The following is a 25,405-nucleotide window of genomic DNA, read 5'->3' as shown; positions in this document are numbered from 1 at the left end:
TACTCTACAAAGCTAGAGCACCATGCTTAGTTATATGTAACACTAATTATATGCAAACTCCTTAAAAGTAGCACAGGAAAAGCAGGGAACTGCAAGCACTGAGAGTGGCAAGAGAAGGTGTGGGAATAGGTTTTAAAAACCACAGTGGAAGGCAAGGAGGGCTTAGCATCTATTTATAAACTAAAAATCACAAATTGAGTAAAAGAAAATGAAACTATATAAAATGTGTGTGCCCCCCATTATCCTCTTCCAGTCTGCAGTCACCGGGACTGCTGCTCTGAGGAGGGCTATTCTTGAGGCACATTCCTCATAAAAGTTCTCCTCACCAATTCAATGTAACACCAGAAGCATCACATTTCAGGAGTTAGGACCTTGGCTCCAAGGGCCAGGCTCCACTCTCAGCTCTGCCACGGACCTGCAGTCTGACCCTGAGCAGGTTCAGAGCTGTCTGCTTTCCATGCAGCACCGGGCTCTGCCTGCTTGGCTCACAAACTCCCTGGAGCTGGCACTGTCTTCAGCTATTTTCATATTTCTTAAAAAAATATGGGTTTGAGTATTTTCACTTGACAAGTCTGATCCAGAGCATAAACTCCTAAAAGGATACTGCTGGAAGGTACTGTATGCAGCATAGAATTCAATGTCAAACTTATATTCTTCTCTGGGATTTAACAAAATATAACTAAAAATGGAGGAGCAGGTCTGACAGTAGAGATCTGAGCATCTCAGATCAGCACCTCTGCTCTTCCCATGATCACTCCTTTGCCTTTACTCCTCGAGTTCAAATTTGTTTTCCCCATGTCCTATAAATAGTGTATTTGCATTCTCTTCCCACCCTACATGCACCACGCTTCTCCCCTAGGATGAATTTAATTTTGTTATTTCCTGCCTAGAGTTTTAACTAAACTACATGGCTTGGCTTTAATAGCTGAGCTGTTGCAAAATCCTTTTCTGAGAATATAATAAAACTTCTGGGTTCAGTGACGCACATAAAAACCCACAAACAACATGCAGGTCTCCAACCACAAACTAGACAGAGAGATAAAGCCAGTAGTAAGCTGTTCACTGCCTGCTTGCCAAGCAGCACATCCTACTCATCACAAATGGCAAACCCCACAACAGAAGCAGTGATACTCCAACTGCCTGAAACCCACAGAGATGGGAACCAACAAGAAGAGACAGGATATGGAGCAGCTGGAGGACGGGGCTGCTCACAGGGTGTACTCCAGCAGAGCCCTCCTCTCTGTCTGCTGAAGCTGGTGGCCAGGACACCCACTTCTCATTTGCTCCAAGAGCTGCAAGGCATGGACCTGGGTGCTCATGTATCTCCTTCCAGTGCTTTTTCAGGTAACATCCCTTTACAGCACGTGTGAGAGTCAGGCCCTAGGTGTTTGGGCAAACCTGCCAAACCCAAGTGCCAGCTGAGATTCCTTCAGAATATCAAGTTTGAAACCCAGTGTGATTGGCTCATAGATTTCACTACCAAATGCCACGTTATCACATTTTCACAAAACTTAATGTTCTGCTCACTGATGCCTACGGCTTTTCTTGATGACTTGAAACATATGCAATGTTTAGAAGAGGGGTTTTTGCAATATCCAAACCAAACAATTGTCATAATTCCATCAACAAATCAAGCACATGTTCAAGAGCAGATCCTCTTTCTCCTGTCGCAGGAGATGAAATCTCAGGGAGTCTGGCAGCACTTGAAAAGATGATAAATAGGAGCTTACACCAGTGCTTCCAAGCCTACAACCACTTAACTGCCTTGCAATTTAACAAGTGGTGGCTGAAGTTTTAAAAGGATCAGATCAATGTATGACCCAGCTCTCACATGTGGCTAAGAGAAATGTAAATCATCATTCCTTCAGACAGGAATTAATCAGGAACTCCTCTATTAATCACCTGCCAAGAAGAGGACCCAGAGGGCAAGGCCTGCACTCTTTGAAGCATCAAACAAGAGCTGCTGCTGCAGGACACTGCACCAGCTGGGTCAATGTCTTGCACAGTGAGGGAAGTTCTGCATTGCTGCCTCCTGAAACAGCAGACAAAACTTCTGATCTTGGAGTTTATCTGCATGGGACACTGGGGAAAGTACCAGGAATCATCAGTGAAAGTGGGCTCACCTCACACCTTAGCTGCCTTACCTATTTTCCCCAGTGCCACTATACAGACAAACCCTAAGTCAGACCCCCACAGAAAAATACTCTTGAGCCACCTGAGCACTGAAGAGAACATAAAAAGGTCAGAATCTGACTTGCCAAATTTGTCTTTAATGTCATGCTCAGCAACCACGTGAGAAACCGATAAAGATCTCAACAATCATTCAGAGACAGCCGCAGTGTGAGTGTACTTCAGGACACTTTTTCAAAGTCATCTGAGTTAAAAAAGAAAAGTACAACTGAGTTGATTAATGCAAAGGCAAGAACTGAAATGCAGCAATGCTCAGTGTGTCCAGATGAGAACCTCCCCTGGAATGCAGCAATCAGGGCAGTTACTGGTTGTGGTCAGAGTGCTGTTGAGCCTGCATATGAAGCCAGAGGAGGTCCAAAGAAATCCATGAGGATGAAGTACCTGACCAGAGAAGAAAAGGCCACAGAACCACTTTGCAGAAAAAGTGCTGAGGTTCTTCAAGTCTGTTCTGCAGACTGTGCACAGAGCCAGGAGCAGATGGATGGAGGATCACAAGACACAGCTTCTAGTCTCAGCTCAGCCAGGGATCTGCAGGCACAGGGCAAGGCACTTCAGCAGGCCTGGCTGCCCAGTCAACCATCCAGAACAGATTCAAAGCAACAGTGCAGTACACTTTAACCAACAGCAAATCGACTGTACTTGCAGCTCCTGTGGGCCACACAGCCCAGCACTGAGCTCTTTTCAAGCAGCTGACTCATTTGCATGCCCCTGGCTACCCGGGTTGTTACCATCATCTGATCACAGCATCACCAGGCAGCAGCTGAAGTCTCAGGAGCTCTCATTTCCCTCTGTGTTCAGAGGACCAGCTTGTTGGACCTACAGGTGTAAAGATACCTGTGTAACAATCTGGACTGTTCCAGGACAGGGAGAACTAAACCAAAGCTGTTACTGACTGGATAAAACCCAATCTGCCTGGTGAAACCACGAGTGGGTCTGTACCCTCTGAACATGACATATGCTCATTTTGCAGTGAGAACTCATCCAGACCTGTTTGTTCATAGAACATTCCGTTCGACCACACAGAAACCCATCCTTCCCATCTGTGCTTTCACTGGGAACACTCAGATAATGCAGCAGTCAGCTGGAGTCTTATCTCCCAAACCTCCCCAAAGTGACAGAGCCCCTGCAGGGTGTCCAGGCTGAGAGGACTTTTGGTTTCCTTATAAAAGGAAAGGAAATAGTTTCTCAGTGTGCTGCTGAACTGAGCCCTGAGGAACAGGAACCAGCACAAGCCACCAGAACAGTGTACAGACAAGACAAGGTATGCTCTGGGGGAAGAAAAAAATTGCCTTAAGAGAAACTAGTAAATAGAAGCACAGAGAAGCAGAGGGATGGGGAGCTGGAACACCAGACAGATGGATTTTCCTTTGAACCTTCAGTCCTGCCTGAGGCTGACACAATAGCCACTGCCCAAACACTACAGTATGTTATTTCTGCTTTGTCAGATGATGCAGACAGCATAATTTCTGGGTCACTTGGAGGCCACATACCACCCCTTTTCTCTCCCCTCCTTTCTTTTTCACAATCCCAGCAACTGAGAGCTGTAAACACACAGTTGAGGCCTCCCCAGCTAAGACTGAGAGGATGAAGCTGCACAGTCAAGTGGTTCCCTGTGCCTGATAACATGATTCTCTCAAAAATTTCATCCTAGGGAGGCCTAATACAGCTGCAGGAAGTTTTCTGCTTAAATATCAAAGATTTCACACCCACTGCACACTAAAAATGAATGCCCCCCCCTTCCTTTTTAACTTGAAGACACAAGTGCAACAGAATGATGGAGAAATGCTCTGCAAGACTAAGAATTGTACTTACTGTTTGCTGAGCACAACCCTGCTGCTGCCACATCACATCTCCAGCTCCACCTCCTCTCAGCTCAGACTTCTCTCCAGCACCCATCTCACTACTTCAGCTCAGCCATGCTCCTTTAGGCTTAAGCTGTTTCCACCTGGAGCACAGGAAGGATAATGCTTCCCCCTGCACAAAGTGGACACTGCAGAGTATCATGACTCCAGAATGCCCTACAGACCTGTTAAGGTTTCCCAACCACTCATTAACTCAGTGCCTGTGCCATTAAGCAAGCATATGGATTTACCCAGCTATGAAGAATGCTTCTGTCCAAGCACAGAACACCTCCTGTTCTCTCAGTCATTGTATTCCTTCCACAGAGTCCCCAGATCCCGTATCTGTTGACGTATCAGCAGCAAAATCTCAACCAGTTCAAACTGGGTGACCACCTGGAAGAGGATCACCATCAGTCCACAACCTGGCTCTCAAGAGCTAAGGCTTCACAAAACCCAGTTCAGCAGAGTCCTGGCCCTCACCCAAGATCTTTAACAATAAATTAACATGGAGGGAGATGACAAAAGGTTCTCATCTGGAGGAGAAACACCAGGTCATGTTTTGGGGGTAGGGGCTGTGTCACAATTCACGGATCTCTCTGTAAAGCTTGGAACTTAAAGCACCTTTAAGACAGTGTTCTCCAGGAGGTTTGTGCCTGCACACGGAGCACACATCTCTAAAAGAACTCTCAAATATATTTGATTGCCTGGTGGGGGAGATAGGAAAGGGATGGAAAGATGGAAAGAAACCTCCAATCTGTGCATGTCTAAACTTGCAGCAGAAATATAGAAACAGAGTTTACAGCAAAAAAAAATAAAATAAAGCCAGATATTTCCTTCAGCAAGGTCAGGAAGGGAATGACTAATTCCAGGTCCCTGTCATGTTCTTGCCCTTCCCTTTCCTCTTCACTTCAAGCCTCATCCTGCAATGTACTGAGCACACACAGCTCTCATCAGAGACAGATGGGGAAACACCTTACACCCGGCTCTGTCTGAAGGAATTGCTCCTACAATGAAGCAGTTTATTGCCTAGGATGCTCTCCCTAATCCCAAGGGCTTTTTTCACCTTTCTCTTCTCCTTATCTTCCTAAACATCTCCATTTTTATTTCTGAATCCTCTATAAAATAAAATCCATTCACAAACCTGCCTCTTCCATCCCCTCAGGTACTGGCTGGGGAATAAGACAGATTAGCAGCTTGTTCTCTGCAGCACTTAGGCTTACAAGCAGACCCAAGGAAGGAAACAAAACACAGCAAAATCAAATCAGAATTTAAGCATGTTGCATGTGTGCCGAGAAATTACTTTATGAAGAATCTGAGAAATCTGAGCCTGACTTTCCACTCCAGCTGGGGACTGGAAAAAGGTTTTTGCAGCAGGAAAGTTCTCACTTCCACGCAGAACTCCTGACTGCTTCAAGATTCAGAAAACAATCTCAAAGCATCAGCCTGCAGCAGCCTTTCTATAATGTGATTTATACACTTGTTCTCTATTCCATTTGTCTGCCAAGCTTTGCAATTTTTTACATCTTCCACTTCTCATGCTATAGTCTCCTTAGCAAACACTCTTCCAAATATTTCTTCAGCAGCCCTTTTGCACTCCCTGTGCTTAGTTGGGTCCCTTTTGTCTTGAAGCATCTTCTGGAGTATCCACTGGAGGGTAAGCTGAGCAGGCTCTGGGGCTCAGCCTTTCTGCTCCACCTCCTGCCAGCCCAGGGGGGCTCAGCTCAGCAGCACTGACAAGAAATGAGAAAAAAAACCGTGACTGCGTTGGAGAAAATAAAAAGCCATTGTGAGGATCCGGCATGCTATTTTGTGTTGGAAACACTCCCCCCTCCCAAGGAGCAGGGGCAAGACAAAGGGATTCTATGTTGCATTTTCTGCTTTCGAACTGACAGTTCTGAGTGCTGGATACAGAGTTATCCCTTAAATTGAGACTTTTCACTGCAGCCACCAACTCTTTTGTCTCACAAAGGTCACTCCTGTTTTTTTCAGACTTATTTCGTTTAAGCCATACTTGATATCAAATATTCCCCCACACTCCATATTAACATTTGTTTCTAAGAGATCAGATTTTACAGTCAGAAGATCTTTATGCTACACAATGATCAAAACACGCAGGGATGCCCCTGACAGGCACTGGCTTTGCATGGTTTCCCAAAAACTCACCTCAAATGTACAGCTGTTACTACAGGGATGGGGGCTTCTGACTTCTGGGGTAGTTTTTGTTAATTATTTGCTATTGTTATGTCTTGCACTGAAGATGGAGAAAGGAGATGGCTGAGAAAACCGTACTTTTAAAAAAATATGTCAACTCTAGGAAATTGCTTAACTGGCATGTGGCAACTTGCCACATTCTCTGAAACTGTCTTTTTAAACAGCAAAAGAGCTTTATTTTAATAAGCTGCTGTGAGACTGCACATTAGGAATGTCATTGACAACAAAACACCCTAAAACCCACCCTGTTCAAAAAGCTTTGAACCTATAAAGCAAGCTTCAAGAGGAAAAAAACCCCACCACACCAGAACGTTGGTATGCTGTGCCATGCAGGGGGGAGAGATGTTTCAGTTTGCTCATCAGTTCTGCAGAATGCTTCTGGAGCACTGTGTGCAATGTGCTGAGTCACAAAATACAGGAATGAAAAATCTGTGGAAGCACAGCTGAGATTGAGCTGCCAGGCAGAAAGCAGCTCACCCCCACCCAGCTCCAGAGAGAGTCCTAAAACAATTCAGAAAAAAAAGTGGGAGTCAATGGATCAAAGGAGTTTTCTTTATCTTTCTTCTAGGGCTGGGTATGTCACTGGTAAGTGGGAATCCTCTGTTGGCTTCTCTGGTCAGTTCTCTTTCCTCCTCAGAAAACAAACATGTAAATTCCCTCCCCTTCTGCATTCCACATCCTCAGGTCAGTCCTTCTGCTGCATCAGAATTGGGAACATCCCAGTCTGGAAAACTTCTGTGAACTGCAGGTGACTTCCAAGTGGGCAGACAAAGGGAGGGAGCAGAGAGCCTGGCACAAGGTTTGGGATGCACCTCCCATTGGGCACACATTCCCAGCTCCCCTCTCTGCCTACATCCCAGGGAAGCACATCTCACAAGTAGGCTACACTACAGTGACCCCAGAAATTCCAATTCTGCCCAAGCTATCCTCAGATGAAGAATTAATCCCTTCTCCAAACCACTCCCAGTTTCCCAGTGCAGAAGTACTCCTGGTATATTCACTTTGCTGTTTGCAGTAGGATAAAGATTGCTGAGCTTTAACACAGTTTGAGAAATTTATTTCTATATAATTAGGAGCGAGGTAGAACAGGCAGCAACTGACCTAAAATACACAGGGGGACTTCCCTGCAGTGGTTTACAGGTAGAAAATCCTCTCTGAGACCCCAGGACCACCCCACTGTAGGAGTCAGTGTTCTTGTAATGAGGGTGAAGGACAAGTTTATGTTTGGGGGATGTGGGAAAATGCTATGAAGCAGAAGAGAGGTGTTGCAGAAAGGCTTTAGTTGTTGCCTTTGTTGCCTGATTTTGTTTTAAGTTACTGAGGTGAGCAACATGCATAAGCTCTCCTGCTTTACTCTGCTCTAAAGCTGCTGCTCAGTTGCTGGGTTTCTTTGACTGTGTGTTGAATGTTTTGTACTGGACTGGTTCTCCTTCCTTCCTACCCTATAGGGACACGAGCAGAAAGAGTGAGGCAACAGGAAGAGTAGGAGTCACCTCTACAGAGAGAAAGCAGGATGTGACCCCTGTTCCCTAGAGAGGGCAGAAATGGTCAGATCAGGATACCCAAGCTGGTGACTCCCCAAAGGCTGTAGCTTCACCGAGGTGAAGCTGTTTATCCTGAGTTAGAAACTGTGAATTTAATGACAATGGTTGAGGAACTGAACTGCAGAGAACTTAGTGACTATTCTAATGGACTCCTGCTAAACAAAGCTACACTCCAGTACTTGAGGGAGCTTCAGTTTGAGCTTATAAATACTGGTGCTGTTCCTACCTGAGAGCATCCAGCTCCTGCAGCCGGTGCTGTTCCTACCTGAGAGCATCCAGCTCCTGCAGCGTTGGTGCTCAGCTGCACATGACAGTGTCTGGAAACCTGAGTGACCTGTTTGTCCAGCTCAGAGGCAACCCTTCCCCACTTGGGCTGGCTGCCCTGTTAAACTTTGCCTTTTAAATTTAACAGCCTATGACATGGGTTTGTTTCCATGAGCAGCAGGAGCCCCTGTTTCCCAGGGCAGCAAACAGATCAGCAGCTGAACAGGGCAATGAAAGTGAATTGCCATAAGGGTCTCATCCCCAGATTCAGATACTGAGCTGCACAAAGTATCTTTTCAGCCTCCAATCTGAAAAACTGCTCCACTGGCACGCAGCAGAGTGTAGCTGGGGGAGGTTTTACTGCTGGTAGCCAAGCACCCTGACTCTGTGCCCCACTGTGCTGGAGCTGTACAAGCCCCAGAGATGGTACCCCAGTGCTAGAAGTTCATACTTTGAGGGCAGTGATTCACCTGGCTCAGCCTCTTTAATTGCACATCCAGGAGACCACACCAACAGCTTCTGAACACACCTGCCTTCACAGCCAGGGCTGAGGGTGAGCTTGGCTCTGAAGGATTTCTAGGAGTAACCTAGATAATAATAAAATACAACAAAAAAAGCCTTGCAGTTAAGATGACCAGCTCAGCTAGTGGTAGTTAGGATGAGTGAACTCAGTAGCTGCTCCCACACAGCATGAGCAGGTCGTGAGGCCAGGGGTGAGTGCTCAGGTCACTGAAGTCAGCATGGCCACATCTGCTGGGGCCACTGCCACCTCGTGAGGGAACTGCACGTGTTGTGTTCAGCTCTGGCCTTGCTGAAACAGTGTGAAAAGTGTCAAAAAGTGTGGGGAGCTCAAACCCACGCTGAGGCAAGGCTAGGGACTGTCCTCACCACATCTCTAGAGACTGAACAGGGAAGCTCCTGCTGCTGGTGTAGAGCACAGTGCTCCTTGTGTTGCTCTTCTGGAAGGGCCCTTACTTGGCTTGGTCTGCATGACTGCTGAACCAGTTCCTTGCAGTGCTTCAGCTCTAGCTTGCTGGTCCTGTTCAGCTGAAACACTTGGGTATGAAGCTAAGTAAAACTGACCTAGAGTTTGTTTATGCTTTCAAAGGGTATATGTTCTGTGCTGGAAATGAGTACCTCTAACCAGACTGACTACTGCAATAATAACTGGAAATGAACTCTGGACCATCAGCTCCCAGCCACTCTGGCTTAGATCATGTTGCATAAATAACAGGCAGGTCTGGGGGAGGGGAACACTCAGTGACACACAGCAACCTGCCTTCTGCTGCAAAGGCAAATACTCTTCTAGCACCTGCACAAAGCTTCAGACCAGTGATGATCTACATGGACAAAAAAGAGAGGAAAAAGCTTTTGGGTTATGCAGCAAGAGAAAGGAAAGGACCAGGCTATAAAGCAAACAATTCTATAGTTTCACCTTGGGACTGGCAGATAACCTGTAGGGAGCTTGCTTCAGATTGGCAGTCCAGAGAAGCAGTGCTAAGGCTTCATTTCTCTCACAGCCATGCCATCTGTAACAGCCACTCCAAGGGGAGAATGACAACTGCACTAAGTCCCTTCTTATCCCCACTTACACATAGTCCTGTATCCCAAACACTAAGCAACACCAGGACTTCCTCCAAAATGTGTCTGCCCTAGCTACTTGCCAGCCAAGGTTAGAAAAACAGTGGCCCTGAAGAATAAGGGGACTGCTTTCAGTTCCTTCCAGCCAGACTGCAATGTGCTCAGCTTTCACTAACAGCATTAAAAAATTCTCTTGTCTTTGGTTATTCTGGAGAATGAGGAAGGGTAAAAGCTCGTGGGTTGAGTGTAGGCAGTCCTCCCTTTTATTGCAGGAGGGGACTTGTAGAATACACAACTTCTCACCCAATTGTTCACTCTGAGGAGCCTTTCAAAACATGCTGACACATCTAGTCCATCTACACAATAAAACTAAATTAGTCTTTTCCTTCACAAAAGCCTCATGACAAATGATGATCTCCAATGAGATACAATGAGTGCCAAACTGTCTGCTGGTCACTTGGGGGGTTTCCTGGACCTCCCTGAACATAATTTCCCAAAGTCAAACATCTGCACCTACCCACTGAAAGAATGCATGGTGTGGGTAATGGTAGTTACTTTCCTATATGCTATTCTTGATTCCAAACTATACTACATAGTTCATTTTCAGCCTCAGAAAGATTCAAGCTCTTCAAAATGCAGGTAAATACCTTATCTGGACTTTAAAGCACTCCTGTAATCATCCCAGTAGCAAAGATTTTAAAGCTACATGTAACCAAATTAAATCTTTATACAACCAGGACTCTGACAATCAGTATTGTCAGATACTTTAAGCCCAGTTACAAATATCACTCCAGGCAATGTAACAACATCCCATTTTGTATTTGGTTCTTACAACTACAAAATCTGGACAATTTCTGCATCAGCTTTTATAGATCAGATGCACAGAGGAAGTCAGCCCAGGATGTAGTTCTTTAACATGCATATGGGAAATAAAATCAGAGTAAAGTCATTGATCTGATGTCAGACAGAGCCTTCCATGGTGTATCCTCCTCCATACACACCGTTGAGATGTGTGCTTCAAAATGAAGGCACATTACTGTCCTCTGGTCTGGAGCAGACCACAGAGCTTCAGCTGAGATGGATTTCTCAGTATCAAGCACTATGAAGCCATCAAGTGAAGCAAGATACCACCAAGAACCTGCAAAACTATTCTTTTAAATCCTGCACTGGAAGGAATTTGACAGAAGGAAGAAGGACAAACTCATCTTCAAAAGTACTTACTAATTTTCCAATAATTAATGCAACCTGAGTTGCATCTACAGCCTGAACACTGAACATTAAATACACACCCAAGCTTATGCTCCCTGTAAATTCCAAATAAGCATAATAACTACCTGGGACAAGGTATCCATAGATGACAGTTCTGTAACACTGATTATAGATCCTCAAGCTGCACTTCACTGGAGAGGCTGTGCAAACACCGAATGGCAGAGGGTTATTGCTGGGAGCTGGCTGGGCTGCTGCCCTGATGGAGCTGTCTCACAGAGAAGTTGAGCTGGAGAAAAAGTAATGTTGCTAAAACAAGCAGCCAATGAGATGAAAGAAGGGGTATCTTATAAATGTAAAATTTTCACCACCTTAAGGGACTGGTGAAATGAGAGAGAAAGAATCCTCTGTATTCTAAAAACATCCACTTTCTCAGTTTATTATCCTTTGCTATTTGAGTGCTGGTTTTTTCTACACTGCCCATTCAAAAAACCCCTCACTTCACATCAGGCCAAGTCTGAAGACAGTACAACAGCACTTGTGTTTAAATAGCTGGAGCTTCAAGTGAGGGTCAAGGCCGTGCTGTTTAAGGTATTCAACCTTGAAAGGCACTTCTAAGGGAGCCAGCAGAGACCAGAGCTAAATTCAGCTCTTACCCTAGTTTTAAACTGCTTCAGCTCCTTTGTTTTCAGCACAGTCATATTCAGTTCTGCTATTGTAAAGGCAAGTGGGCTCACATAACCCAGCAGTCCTCTCATGTCAGCTGGATAACCCCAAGGAACACAAGTGGGGTCCTAAGTTAAAGCCAGCTGCAGTCTTTGCTATAGATATGTCACTTTAGCAGGCCAAGTGTTCCATCAGGTGATAGGGCTGTAAATAATTCACCAGCAACCCCATAACACTCCATTAAAACCTACTGAAAGAAGATCTAATTAAACTGTCTCTGAAAGAACAGATAATGATATGACAACTGTGTAAAGAGCAGATGGCAAATAGAAGCTCATCAGAACATGAGAAAATAATTTAGAAGAAGGTGGCTTTATCTGTGTGGGGCTGCAGTGATCGCCACCCTGTCTGATGCTGGCTCTGGCTGCTCTGGAGGTCATTCCTCCATTCTGCCTTTGGGCATCTGAGGTGACAGCAAGAGTACTGGATGTGCTCAGGAGAGGCACTTGGGCACCTGAAGACCAAGTACCTCATCTCTTAGGCAACCAGGTTAGAAAAGATTTGCTGCCTCTTTTAGTGATGAGCAGCAGACAGCAAGTAAAATGAGGAGCTGCAGGGTCATAGCAGGCAAGCACCTGGTAGCCAGTACTATAAACTTTGCAAGGCCATTCATTCCAAAGCTGTGTATCTACTGAAAGGCATCTCTTGTGGGTTAAACAGTAGTTGGAAATACATTATAGGAACATAATGACTACCTTGCTGCAAACCATATGTGCTTTAAGCTCACAGCAAATGTTCTCCATGCATTTTCACCTTTGAAGAAAGAAAGAGCTCCATTTCTTACCTCATACCCAAGAACAGACGTGTACATCAACCTGAGATCAAGAGTTCAGTGTAATCTAAATCTAAAGTAGCCCCAGAGTTCAAATGTGCATCACCCAGTTCAAGGCTTTGCTGGGAAGCTCAGCACAGAAGGTGCAGGCTCCTGTGCTCTGCAGAATGGGGTACAGTTCATAAGGAGGGCAGGAACCATGTGTGATGCTTTTACACTACTGCTTCCAGAAAGGCAGACCCGCAGAAATAAGGCCTTTCTTGTCCATCAGCTGAAGGGCAGTGCAGGGTGAAATCAAGGTTCATCTGTCTCTTAGAGATGTACCTCTATTCTTGTTCTCCTGTCTGAAGACTGTCACTACTTAAGTCTCTCAGCTGCCATTAAAGAGGAGTGATGCTGTAATCTTAATAAATACAGACTGCAGCATCTTACAGACCATTGCAGACTGCACTGCTGGGATGTCACAATGCAGGACCTAAATCCTGCTCTACAAATAGGTCAGCCCTGGACAGCCAGGCAGCAGCAGACATGCTGTGGAGGCTCACAAGAGACAAACGCCCTGGCCTACAAGTCTTGCTTATTTCTGTCAGGGATAAGTTGACACACAGCTCCAGGTTGGGTCCCTGTCACCGGGCACAGTAAAACTCAGCTGATATTTTGGGGAGCAGAACAAAATTATGGTGAACAGGGGGACTGGGCTAAGGGTAGAAAATTGAGTGGGAACTGTGCCAGTATAATCTTCAATACTTAAAAAAAAAAGTTAGCAATGCTGACACCCAGAAGAATAGCTCTTGGCCATATAAGCCCACATTAGAGGATGCAATACTCAAAATAAATCCTCCCTTCCTCATACAGAGTTCATGCCAGCCCTCAGCCACAAATGCATATTTATAAGCCAATTTGCCAGCACCTGGAAGCAGCTTTGAGGATATGTTGCTAACTACCTTCCCCATTCCTCAACAGCAAAAGCATAAACAAAAGTGGAAACTAAATCAACACTGAAAGATACTACAACAAAACTCTGGCAGGTACCCAACCACACCATTTCTAGACAGATTTGGAAGACAGCCTTTCAAGTGGACAATGGACATTAAGGAAAGAGATTTTTCCAGTCATTCACTTGGGATTTAGCTGCTGGATGTGGAACTGCAATGGCAGGGGCAGTGTGATCCTCAAATTCCCAGAGACCAAGCAGGAAACACTTCCTGCTTTGGAGTCAGACCCTGAGCTAAAGTAGATTGGTCCTGTTTCACATGGATCTACGTGAAATCCTTACAGGAGGAGGATCTGAACCCTCTTGAGTGCAAGTGTGTGTTGTGTCACTGATATGATCAACTAGTGAGGCTGTTCATATTTTGCAAATAATCTTCTTGTACCTCAACAATTGCACAAATGATCTATGAAGCTCCTGAGAGCAGAGCTGGGGCACTGCCACTGACCAGCCTGCCCCTTTCTGCCCATCTCCAGCTCAGCCTCTGAGCTGTGAAAGGTCCCACCACTGTTTTGCAACCTCAGAAGACGACAGACATCAGTAACTCTTCCAGCAGTTGCAGAGAGGAAGGTCCAGCTTAGTCTCTGAGCCCTCTATCCCAGCGGGGCAAGGGAAGGCATTTGTTCCCAGCCAGGCTTTCTGAGCAGCTCAGTGAGGCTGTGATGCAGCCAGGGAAGCTCAAAGCCACAACCCTGAAAATCCTTTTTTTCCTCAAGAAGTGAACCTTTCTAACTGATACATTTCAAAATCCCTTACCCACCAAAGGTGGCTCTCCAATTTTCCCCGTGCCTAAATGCTGCAGGCTCAGCATTTAAAAGAACTCTAAAGAATTTTAGCAATGCAGAGACTTGCAGTGCTTGCTGATAATGTTCCCACACCACAGAGGCTTTGTCAGGAAAGCTGACAGAGCCCATGCTGCTAACCCACCCAGCAAAATACAGTCTGAACGTGGAGACTTTATCCTCTACAGTGTAAAAGGGTCGTGCCTGGGCTGGAAGAGACCTCACACCAGGCTCCTCTTGTCAGCAGCACTCCTGAGGAGGCAGAAAAGGCTGAGCCAGCCTGTTTATGTAAAGGATCCATGAGGAGTGAAGAGGAGGGGCAGGGATCAGGCCAGGGTTTCCTCATGTGTTTCCCCTTCCCTACTGCACATTGGTTTTACAGCTGCAGGAAAAATGAAGCCAGAATTGTGCAAAATTGCTGAGTCAGGGTATGGCTGTGGGGCCTGAGGGAGGGTGTCTGCAAAGGCAGGAGCCAGAGGACAAAGCCTTGTGGAGAGGCAGAAAGCTGAGCAGCTGGCAGGGTAGGCAGGGTCAAGGGGTACAAGGCAGGCACGGGCAGGATTCACTGGGCTGAAGGTAGATGGTGGAGCTGTGCCTGGCAAAGATTAAGAACCAGAATTCTTGCATTAAGGGAACTGCACTGCTGGAGACAAAGGACTCATTTCTCACTCAAAAGAAGGGATGGACACTACTACCTTGCATTTGAAATTTTATGTAGCACAGTGCCCATTAACTTCAAAGCTCTTTGCTTGTCAAAACCCAGTTATTCTTGGCAATGGGGGCAATCTGAATAACATAATATATAAAAAAAATAAAATAAGGAAGGAACACATCAGTGGAACTGGAGCATGCTTTGGCAGCAGAGTGGTGCTATGGATTTAGTTTCCATAAGAATCAAAAACTAAACATTAGTGTCACCCTAGCAGAAGCATTCAGCTGAGTTAGCTATGGCTCCAGGGACAGACTGGCAGGTACTGATAAGGCCCTTTAGTTAGGTGCAAATAGGTAATTACTGCTACAGAGGAGCTTTCAGCATCATTATAAAACACATCTTTACCTAAAGTAAGATTGTATTTCTTACAAATGCAGTCAGCTCAAATCCAGCCAGTGTTCCAGTGCAGTGCTGGTTTGAGGCACCCAAAACTCTACCTATAGAAATTGTGGAAGAGCCTCTGAAGGCTTTATAAGACGTTTTACTTTGTGGAAAATTTCAGTTTTGGTCAGAAAGACAAAAGGCCCATAAACATAAATGGTTTGCTTGGCAGATGGAGAATAGTTTTTAAGAGGGAGATGTCTAAAGAAGTCAGGAAGCTTTAAGCAACAAAAACTTACTACTTCTGCTTATTTCAGAGCTATCCAACTGTGTCCTAAACCAGGAAATTTAGTCCTGTAGCTTAATTGAAAGGTAAAAAGATGAAAACACTGCTCTGGAAGCTGAAACCTGTTGCTAGAAAATTCTCCATACTTTAAGGACAGGTAAAGGAAGAGGTGTGGAAAGGTTCTCCTAGAGCACTAGAAGGCAGCCTAAGGGGCACTTACACACATCTCCCACTAACTTCATTTGCCCCATTTCCCTCTCCTATCTGATATCTTTTGGAAGTGATGTCATGCTGAGGTTTTCAGTCTGTAAAACATTAATTATATCTTCTTTCCAGTATATTCAGCATCATTAATAACTAAAAATAAAACTTCACAGTGGAATCTGCAAGCCTCAACAATAGCCCACACACAGAACAGCAATGAGAAGCTCAAGACTTCCTTTCTAAATTTAGATTGCTTCAAACAGAAGTGAAAGTTCTTTGACAAATCAACAAGCCTGTGCTTTATATACACATGAGAGGAGAATTAGGCAGGGAAGTGCTTGCCTGCCCTGGTAAACTTACTTACAAAAGGTTTCTGAAGATTGTCAGGGACCCAGACCTGAGGCTTCTGGTGGCATTCTCAAAACTGTGGTCAATTACCTGTTGTGGCAGCACCAGATCAGACAGGCTCTGAGTCTGGATCTTCTGCATCCCGGCAAGATTCCTCAGTCTCATGTTAATTACTGCTCCAAAGTGGATCTGATCCTTTCTGCTATTAGAGCTCTTCCACTTGGGATAATGATCATCATATCAGAGGCACTCAGTAGCCACTGATCAAAGCATGACTCCTTATTCTACTAATTAAGTGTCCTGTAATTCTTCTCTGCTTCCTCATGATGCACACAGTACAGTTTAGGTTTTCTTTCTAGGCAGAAAAGGAATAACAGAATCCATTCCTGAGAGAAAAGAGAGCCATATTTTAACTTTAAAGCAATTTAAAAGTACAAAAAGCAAGATAGAGGCATCAGGTCCCTTTCTGTCTGCAGAACCCAAGAAGCAGACAGGGAAAGGCTAATGGGCATGAAGCAGCTTCATTGCATCTGCTTTCTGAGCAAATATCCCGGGAGGTTCTGCAGAGAATATTTGTCATTCCATTTACACTGACATTAAAAAAATTACTACTGACCAACTGCCTTCTGGACAGTCATTGCCTTAACTTAGGGCAAACTACCACTTCCCTGTGTACACATGCAGATGGGGCAGGAGCACTGACAAGTCTCAGCAGACTTGGAATTCATCTTTCAAAACGTAGGACAGCAAGAAAGGTTCTCCCACTGAAATGTAAAGCTATAGCATCCTGGTCAGAGGTGTGACAGACCAGGCTGTCCTTTATCTCTGTCTAACAGGAGGGTTTAGAACAGAACACACTCACAGAAAAGAACTCAAGGACTCACCAATCTTATTCTTAGAGGATACCGTGGGGCTGCAAGAGGGTTCAGCCCCAGCCCTCAACCTGCCTGACCTCCCACAGATAACCAGAACACGGAACTCCTTGTTTTCTCTTTTTAGGAAAATCACTGCTAAAAAAAAAAAAAAAGACTCAGCACCACACAACAGTAAGTTACCTCTTTTTTCCTCTCATTCATACAAAGCATGGAAAGTGTATTTGAGTCACAGCCACCTAGGCACACATTCTGCATGCACCATCTGTTCCACCCCCTTTCCCAAATCACTTTTGGTTGACCAGAAGTGTTGCTAGTCAAGCTACAAACTTCACAGCTGGTATTTAGGTGGGGAGATTCCTGTTGGAAAGCTGGCTGCTTTTACCTGCCAGTGGGGTTTTACTCTGGAGGAAACAAGTAATTTTAGGTATTTTGAATAGTATCTTGAATAACACCTGAAAAAGCTCAGAGACAAAGCAAGTAAATCTTCTGTCTCTGAGTTCTGTTCTGGTCTTTTCCACATGAACATCTTTCTGCTCTCATGTGCTTTTCCCACTATGCCAAATATCACAATCCTTCTGCTCAGCTCAACTTGTTCACTTCTGCAGACAGCTGCAAGCTATTTCCAGCCAGTAAGTCACCCACCCCTCTGCCCCCCTTTAAAAAAAAACAAAACACAAAACAACCACAACACACAAACAGAAAAGCCTCACTCACTTCTTGGAAGCAAAACCTCACTCCTCAGCTCCTGTGCACTTGCATAACCACATTACTTTCCACAGCAGTGGAAAGCAGGAGTGCCCATGACACCCCTGTGCTCACAAGCTGTGCCTTGGAAGAACTTCCCATTCCTTTTGGAACAGGTATGTTCCAGGCTCAGGGAGCTTCTCTTCCCCTCATTTGCTGGCTGTGGCAACACTCTGCTGCTGGTAGCATCAACTGTGTGTGGATTACTCCAGAGGAGCAAGAAATGAGCAGGGAGGGAAGAATCTAGGAGAGGTCTGAGTCAGTATCTCTGGGTGGTGTAATCTGTACATCATTCTGTACCTTTCACCACAGCAGTCATCTATACAATACATTCTCCAGCCCCCCAAACAGAGACAGCCAGGTTTGTTCTAAGGACAATTTTACATTGTTGGTTTTTTTTTTTTTTTAAATAATCCCAATGGTCTGAAAATAAAGAACAGAAATCTTAGCCTAAAATGTAAGATGAGTGCTTATCCCTCAAGCATCTGATAGCTTACATGGTCTATGCTGCAAATACCATTTAAAGCATAACTATTCCCTAAATAATTTGGCATGTCACATGATTTCTTTTGTTGAGTGCTTCTATTTATGAACAAAACCAGGTGATAAATTTGTGTACCCCTGTGCTGACTCATAGCTGTAAATTTGTCACTCGTGTGCATCTGGAACACTAATTGGGGTTTTCCTTCTGTAAAATGCAGTTAATAGCTGGCATTTGACTTCAAGAGCAGACCAGGTTCTGCTCAGGTGGTACCTGTGCAAGCAGGGTTACATCCCTGAGTCTAGCTAAATGCAGCCAAGGTTCAAGTTAGGCTGTGTCCCTGGTTAGGTCAATTCTGAACATGCAATAAACATCAGAAATCATAACAGAGACTGAGGTTTGTGTGTCAACAGAGTGCAGGTTCCTGGTAGTGTGTGCAGGCACGAATGGACAGAAGCCTCAACTCCAGGCTCTGCTGAACTTCTGTATTAGAGTTCAGTTGCTGAAAAGGGTCCCCAAACTGACTAGGCACAAAGATGAGGAGGAATGATTTTATTTTAACATAATCCTGTCACCACACCAGCAGTCTTAGAGCCTTCCTGTGATACCTCCTTTCTTGCTTCCCAGTCAGAGCATCGCAGAGTCCAACCCAGGGCCAGCACATACAGTCACTGACCAAGGACTGAAGAGAGGCCCTTGTCAGTTCTTCATCTTGATAACCTCCTCATCAGAACTTGCCCTGGAAACTCCAGGTAAGCTGGAACACTACTGCTGACTTTTTGTGTGTCCACATTTATACAAACTCAGTGGTAGGAGATGAGCTGAATCCCATCACGATGTGCAAACTGACCAGATTGTCACAAGGAAAAGGTGGTGCCTACAGACCTGGTAACAATGTATGGTTCTCCCTCCTTCAACCTCAGACAATCTCTGTTGAAGCCCATCTTATACAACCAAGTACACAAATTTAGGGGGGGAAAAAGGGAAGAGTCCTACAAAAAAAGACAACACCTTTAAGAAAAACAAATGTGTTGCATATATGCAAAAAGTAAGATGAAGTAAGAGACTTTCTTCTTCTCTTACATAAGACCTGCTGGAAAAGGAAGTCTTTTCAGCTGAACACTCAAACATGTGGCTACAGGTTGCAGTTTGATCTGAAAAATTCACTACTCCCAGGACTGCAAATTTACAAACACACAATCTTCCATTCCTGATGTGTACCACACACCCAACTTCCAATCTACAAGTATGGACGATTACAATTCCTCTTCCTCTCCTCTCAGGCCTCCCTGCATTTTCAAAGCATTTTTTTGTGCTTAGGGATTGCTTGGTGAGAGATATGCCTTTGCTCGCCACATTGCCACAAGAACCGAGATAGTGCTAAAGCAAGTTCAAACACATTTAATCCACAGGTATCATTCAGCCAATATGAAAGAATGATTTGTGGAGCAGCAGACAATCTGTGACACAGCACAGCTGGAGTCAGGCTCTCAGATCTAGTGTTCTATTTTCTGGAGGTGCTGAACAGAAGACGTTTCTGAGGAAGAAGTCAAAGTCATCTTTGCAGACTGGGCCAGGAGGGTCTCTGGCACAGACAGAGGCCAGCTGAAGAGCAAGGAGGACACTGTTTTCTTAAAGAGCAGCAGATCTGAGCAATGCATGCTACTGCCCCACCCTGACACTCCCACCATAACCAGTTTGGAGGCAGCTTCCACACCAGAAACACTGCAGTTAGCTTCTGTGATGCAAGAACCAAGGTGGAAAGAAAATGCACCTGCAATCTAACCACACTCTGGACTGTCTTCTCATCCCCACCTTCAAGAGACTGGTATGAGCTGCAGCATTTTAGGTTTCATGTAATAAATGAATCCAGAAAGGTTTACAAAGGAATACAACTAAACCCAATATGCTATTAACTTTGCAAAACCAGTTTAAGAGTCATGCAAAGGATTAGTGTAGGGACAGAGACTGTCAGAGCTGCTCCTTTCCAAGCATGCTTGGAGCAACACTGGATGCTCGTCACATGGCAAGTCATTTTTTGCTCTCTTAGGTATGGGTTAAAATTACTATTATTTTCCATTTCAGTTTTGTAGTCAACTTGAAAAGTGAGTAAACCTGTCAGGACAGAACTGAAAGCGAGCCATGCACCAAAGGGTTGGGTAAAAAGAAAAACACTCAAAAACTTATTCAGCACAACATACAAAAATTTGGAAAAAAAACCAACCCAAAACCAAGACCTTCTGGCAACAGAGAACTTACTCTGCTAATACCCAAACTAACACAATCTGCTTTCCACCACAGGGAAATTCCCTGCCCTTCTAAGAAACAGCCTTCCTAGGTGTGAAACAGGGTCAGCTCATGTAACACAGCCACACTCAGTGCAATCAGTTCCCAGAGCTTTCTGTGTTCTCCCTGCACTCATCTCCTTACCTGCCAAAGCCCCTTACCTACCATGTGCTTTATGATGAGACCTTATACACAAGAGGGATGAGGAAGGACTTGGAACATTTCAGTGGGTTGGGAGGGAGAGAAGCATGCCCTCAAGTTCCTTTAGTTAGACTGACATTCTTAACTTTGAAACACACACATTAGGGATCATGTGGTACTCATGACAACTCTCTTAAGCTGTGATCAGACACAGAGGGAAGTGATGCCAAAAGGACCAAGCTAGTATGTCTGGTGTAAAAAAATAACACAAGCATTTAGATTAATTTGCACTGGTGTTTTAGGCTATTGATTCCATTCACATTACAACTGCTTTCAGAACTTTACTTCAGGGCTGTGCTAACCTGGTGACTGAAAATGGCAATGAGCATGCAGAGGGTCCTGCCAGCCACGTGCACCTGACAGCACTCACCCCCATGCATGGGAGTGCCTGTGGTTCACTGAGACAGAAGACAGTGTTCAAAGAGGAAGCCCTTCACCTTTTAAGTCCACAGTTTTGACATTAAAATGGGACATTATAGAACTTTCAGGGCTGTATGAAATATACAAATGATTCTCCAGAGGCTTCCCTGCCTTCTTGCCCCTTTGAATAAAAACAAGAAGTGGAGTCCGTAAACTGAGTTTTGACTTAGTACATTGGACTGTCCTCAAAACACACACATGCAACCTCACATTTGGCCTCAGGAGCTGCTTCTTCAACTTCCAGAACTGAGTCCTCTCCCTTGCCAAACTAGTACTTCCTACTTCCAGTTTGCTTATTTTATCTTTCCCACATTTTATCATTTTCTTGTGGCTTTGCTACAGAGTTTACCAGTTACACTGATGCAGGGATGTTTTCGGAATTCCTTTTCCATGAAGAAGTTTCTGAACAAGAACAGAAGCCATGCCCAGAGTCAAACCCAAAGCACAGAGGAGGCTTGCAAGCCTGGCACCCATACCATGAATAGCAATCAGTCACCACCAACAGAGCCATTCAGCAACTCCTCAAGGCTACCCAGAGATCCACCACAGGCACTGGGCATCTCCCACCTCCTGGTTCAACAACTGCCTCTTGAGGAGCTGCCTGCAGCCTGCACACAGCTGCACACCCCAGTACAGAGCACCAGGAACGTGGGGTCCCTGCAGCACTGGGGCCCCAGTCCCTGCAGGTGGGACCTGCAGACAAATGCCTGTGACCACACGTGTGTTTCTGACACAGTAACCAGGGCACTCCAGTGACATCTCACAATGCCACAGGCAGGCCACCTGCTCCTAGAGACACTGCTGCAGCCCATCACCCTCTGGCACACCATGGGAAACTACAGCTTAGGGAAGGAAACAGATTCTCATCTCCTGCACTCTGGTTCTCTGCTCTGCCTCTGTAGACAAACCCACTGCAGACTGGCACAGGCTACACTTGACATTATTTTGGTACAGACAAGTGAAGAGAACAAAGGGCACAAGGTCTATATCCATGCCCACAGCTTGATGGATCCAGTACTCGAATTCCCAGAGAAATCATACACTGCACTATGCACCGAAAAGAATTTTTTTCAGTTAAAATTTTATCTGATCAGAATTTTATGATCATCAGTGAATGTGGCACCCATTTCTTTAGGCAGATAAATGTTTACGAGGAATGCATGCACACACTCAGCAACTGTCACTGGAAACAGCTTTTGTTACTTTAAGAAGACTTGGAAGATGATAGCAAGCTTTATCCTTAATGAATAAAGGTTTCCTTTTAGAACAAGTCCACCAGCAAAATACTGATGATAATTTTCCAAAAATATGCTGATTGACATTGAGCTTTAAGGCCCTCCGTGGGGTTGCTAAAAGCCTACACAAATAGTTTTACAAAGAATACCCTTTTGAACACTGTTTGGAAGTGGCAGGAGGAAAAAGTGTGCTACAAATTTGAAAAAGCAAAACAAAAGCCCCACAAAACAAAACAAAAAAATCCCACAAAAAAGGCAGAGGAAGAGAGAAGGAAGAACGACAGATTTCCGAGAGGTTGTGCCAAAAGCTACCTACCACCTATTGTTTCACAGTTTTTTTCCCAACCTTTATTTCTGGTGTGATGGATTTTGCAGCATGTGTGTTTCACTGTAGCAACGCTCTTACTTTCTAAAGGGAGATGCTCCAGCCCCACAGCCTCCAGTATCAGACCAGGGAAAGGACCATTAGCCTTTACATGACACTTGTATCTAAGAAGGGGACTGGGAGGGTTGTTTACCCTGCTCACAGCCTCATCACCTGCACACAAGGTAAAAGGAAATGTTATTTAAGTATCTAAAGGTTAAAGAAAATAAGAAAAAAACCACAACATTTCTTTTCTAGAAAATTATTCAGATTCATGTACAGATTCAGCCCTTATTTGAAAGCATAACAGGACATGTTTTGTGCTTACAGAGTTTCATATAATCTTTCTAAACAGCAAAACATCTCTCCAGCTTGGACTGTGATGATGTTTGTCAGCCACACCAACGGAGTGAAAAGAAGGATCAGATTAGATCAGTGAAACCGAGCCAGGGGTAGAGAGACAGGCCTGGACCAGAGGGCAGAACCATCAGGAGCAAACACCAAGGACCCGAGGGTAAGCGGGAGCCTCTCCAGTTCCCCGGGATAGGCGACGTGTGCTGCCAGGGAGCCTCAGGTCACCTCTGGTCCCCACCCCGCATCACATCTGCCTTGCCAGACACCGGAGCCAGGCGACAGGCCCCGGGCACGGAGCACACGCAGCTCCCGCTCCCCGACAGCCCCGAGCGCCCCACGCCCGCCCCGGGACGCGGCACCCGCGCTCCGGTCCGGTCCAGCCCAGCACCTGCCCTCCCCTCCGCCCTCCCCGCCTTCCCTGCACCGCGGGACGGCCTTGGAGCGGCGGAGCGTGGGCTGGGGGCCCTGTCACAGGGCGCGGAGGCACCGAGCGCTGCTGACAGGGCTGCAGCGGGGCTGCGGGGGGTCCTTCCCTCCTTCCCTTCCACTTACACCCCCACACCCGCCTCTGCCCGGAGAGAGGGGAGGTAGGAAGGGGTTTCCTTCCCCACCACGGCCCAGGCACCGGTGAGGGCGTGCGGCCCCCGGTGCTGAGGGGAAAGGGCGCGGGCAGCCCCTGCGAGGGGCAGGCCTCGGCCCCCAGCTGTGAGGAGCAGGGAGCAGGGCTCCCCTCCGGCCGAGCCGCTCACCTCCAGGGTGCGGATCTCCTGCTGGGTGAGATCGTTGGACGCGGCGCACTTCGTGCGGAGCCCGCGCAGGTTGGAGAGGGAGATGTCGATGAGGTCCTGCAGCAGCCCGCACTGCTGCAGCGTGCTCCGCACGGCCGGCAGCCCCCGCGGCCCCGCGCCCGCCCGGGGACCCCCGCTGCCGCCGGTCGCCGCCTCGCCGCCGCTCCGCTCCTTCCTCTCCAGCATGCCGGCGGCTCGCAGGGCAGCCGCTCTATCCATTCCTCGGCATCAGGGAGGCCGGAGAGGAGAGGCGGCGGCGGGGGGAGCAGCAGGGAGGGAGGGAGGGAGGGAGGGCGGGAAACCGGCGGCTCGCTCGCTCCGCCCCGCCCCGCCTCTCCTCCCCTCCCCTCCCCTCTCCAGGCAATTACCGCACATTAACATGCACGGCGCCGGGGCAGCGCGAAGGCGGTGGCGGCTCCGCCCTGCCCGCATCAGCCTCTCAGTGCCCTCCCCTCGTGCCCTCCCTCAGTGCCCTCCCCTCGTGCCCTCCCCTCGTGCCCTCCCCTCGTGCCCTCCCTCAGTGCCCTCCCTCAGTGCCCTCCCTCAGTGCCCTCCTCAGCGCCCGCCTCAGCGCCCGCCTCAGCTCCCGCCTCAGTGTTTCTGCCACTGCCTCAGCGCCTCCCTCCGCTCGCCTCAGCTTCTCACCGCCCTTTCCGCCTTCCCTCGGGTATGTCGCGACATGTAGGTTGCCCTACTGCGACCGGCGCTGGTCCACTGAAGGAAAAAGTGTCCGGGCAGTGCTGTGCCTGCTCATCCCGGCCCAGCCGGAGGTGTGAGGCGGGGGCGGCCTCTGGCTGAGGCCGAGGTGTGAGGCGGGCACCCCTAGGCCTCCGGGGGCTGGAAGGAGCTCGGTGCACAAGACGAGATGAGCCCCACTGTGTGTCAACAAACACCAAATGCCACAAGAACCTGAAACAGAGGTTAAAACCAGCATTAAAACCGCGTTGTGTGAGTTCCACAAAGAAGCCATCCCACAGAAGCCCCTGAGGAGGGGGTGGGCTGCTGGGGTCTGTCTGTGGTGTGAACAGAGTTCCCTGACACCGGTTACACTGGCACAAACCAAGTGCTCCCTGTAAACAAGTCGCTTACTAAGGCCATAGAAAGTTTTTCCTAAAATAGCCTCTCCCAAATGTTCTATAAATTCTTTAGGTACATATTTTATTTGACATAAATGTTTACTTAGTAAAGAATAAGTGCAGGTCTGGTACATTATTATAAACATATTTTTAGTGAATATAAACCCTTGAGTTCAATAGCTGTGTAGGTTCATTCTTATCATCAGTAGCAGACAACTTTATCGTAGCCTCATGGAACCACAGTGGTTTCAGCTTTCACAATGGAAACTCTAGAAAAATGGTACCAGGAACAGCATTCCAGGTATGGTGGGTTGCATATCCTAACAGAACTGAGCTGTCAGTGCAGAGATCACGTATCTCCCAGTTGTTAGGACTGTTGGTCTGATATGGGGGATCCAGGAGGGCAGTTTGGTTGTGTTCTGCTGACAGAAGAAGGTCGCCTCCTTAATATGGACTAGGTTGACACTGGGTTTTAAAAGCTAGCATCTGAGCCACATGTGGCAATATAGAAGAAGAGAGCTTTATTAAAAAAAAAAAAAAAAAGGGAAACAATATGAATATAGGACATGAGGCAGTGGAGCAGGGCTAGTCAGCTGACACTG

At 46.5% G+C, this 25,405-nt stretch overlaps 1 protein-coding gene across 1 annotated transcript in view; it reads right to left on the bottom strand.

Moving 5' to 3' along the window:
* KSR1 (kinase suppressor of ras 1) overlaps positions 1-23,946 on the bottom strand; it is a 52,539-nt gene extending 28,593 nt beyond the window's left edge. The window contains 1 exon segment of the mRNA XM_030462292.1: positions 23,689-23,946. Within this exon segment, the coding sequence (XP_030318152.1) occupies positions 23,689-23,946 (258 nt within the window).
* Between the last annotated feature and the right edge of the window lie 1,459 nt (positions 23,947-25,405).

The sequence above is a fragment of the Calypte anna genome, chromosome 19 (assembly GCF_003957555.1).
Source record: "Calypte anna isolate BGI_N300 chromosome 19, bCalAnn1_v1.p, whole genome shotgun sequence".
Taxonomy (NCBI): Eukaryota; Metazoa; Chordata; class Aves; order Apodiformes; family Trochilidae; genus Calypte; species Calypte anna.
The sequence above is the reverse complement of the archived record's forward strand: the minus strand, read 5'-3'. Positions and strand labels throughout refer to the sequence as shown.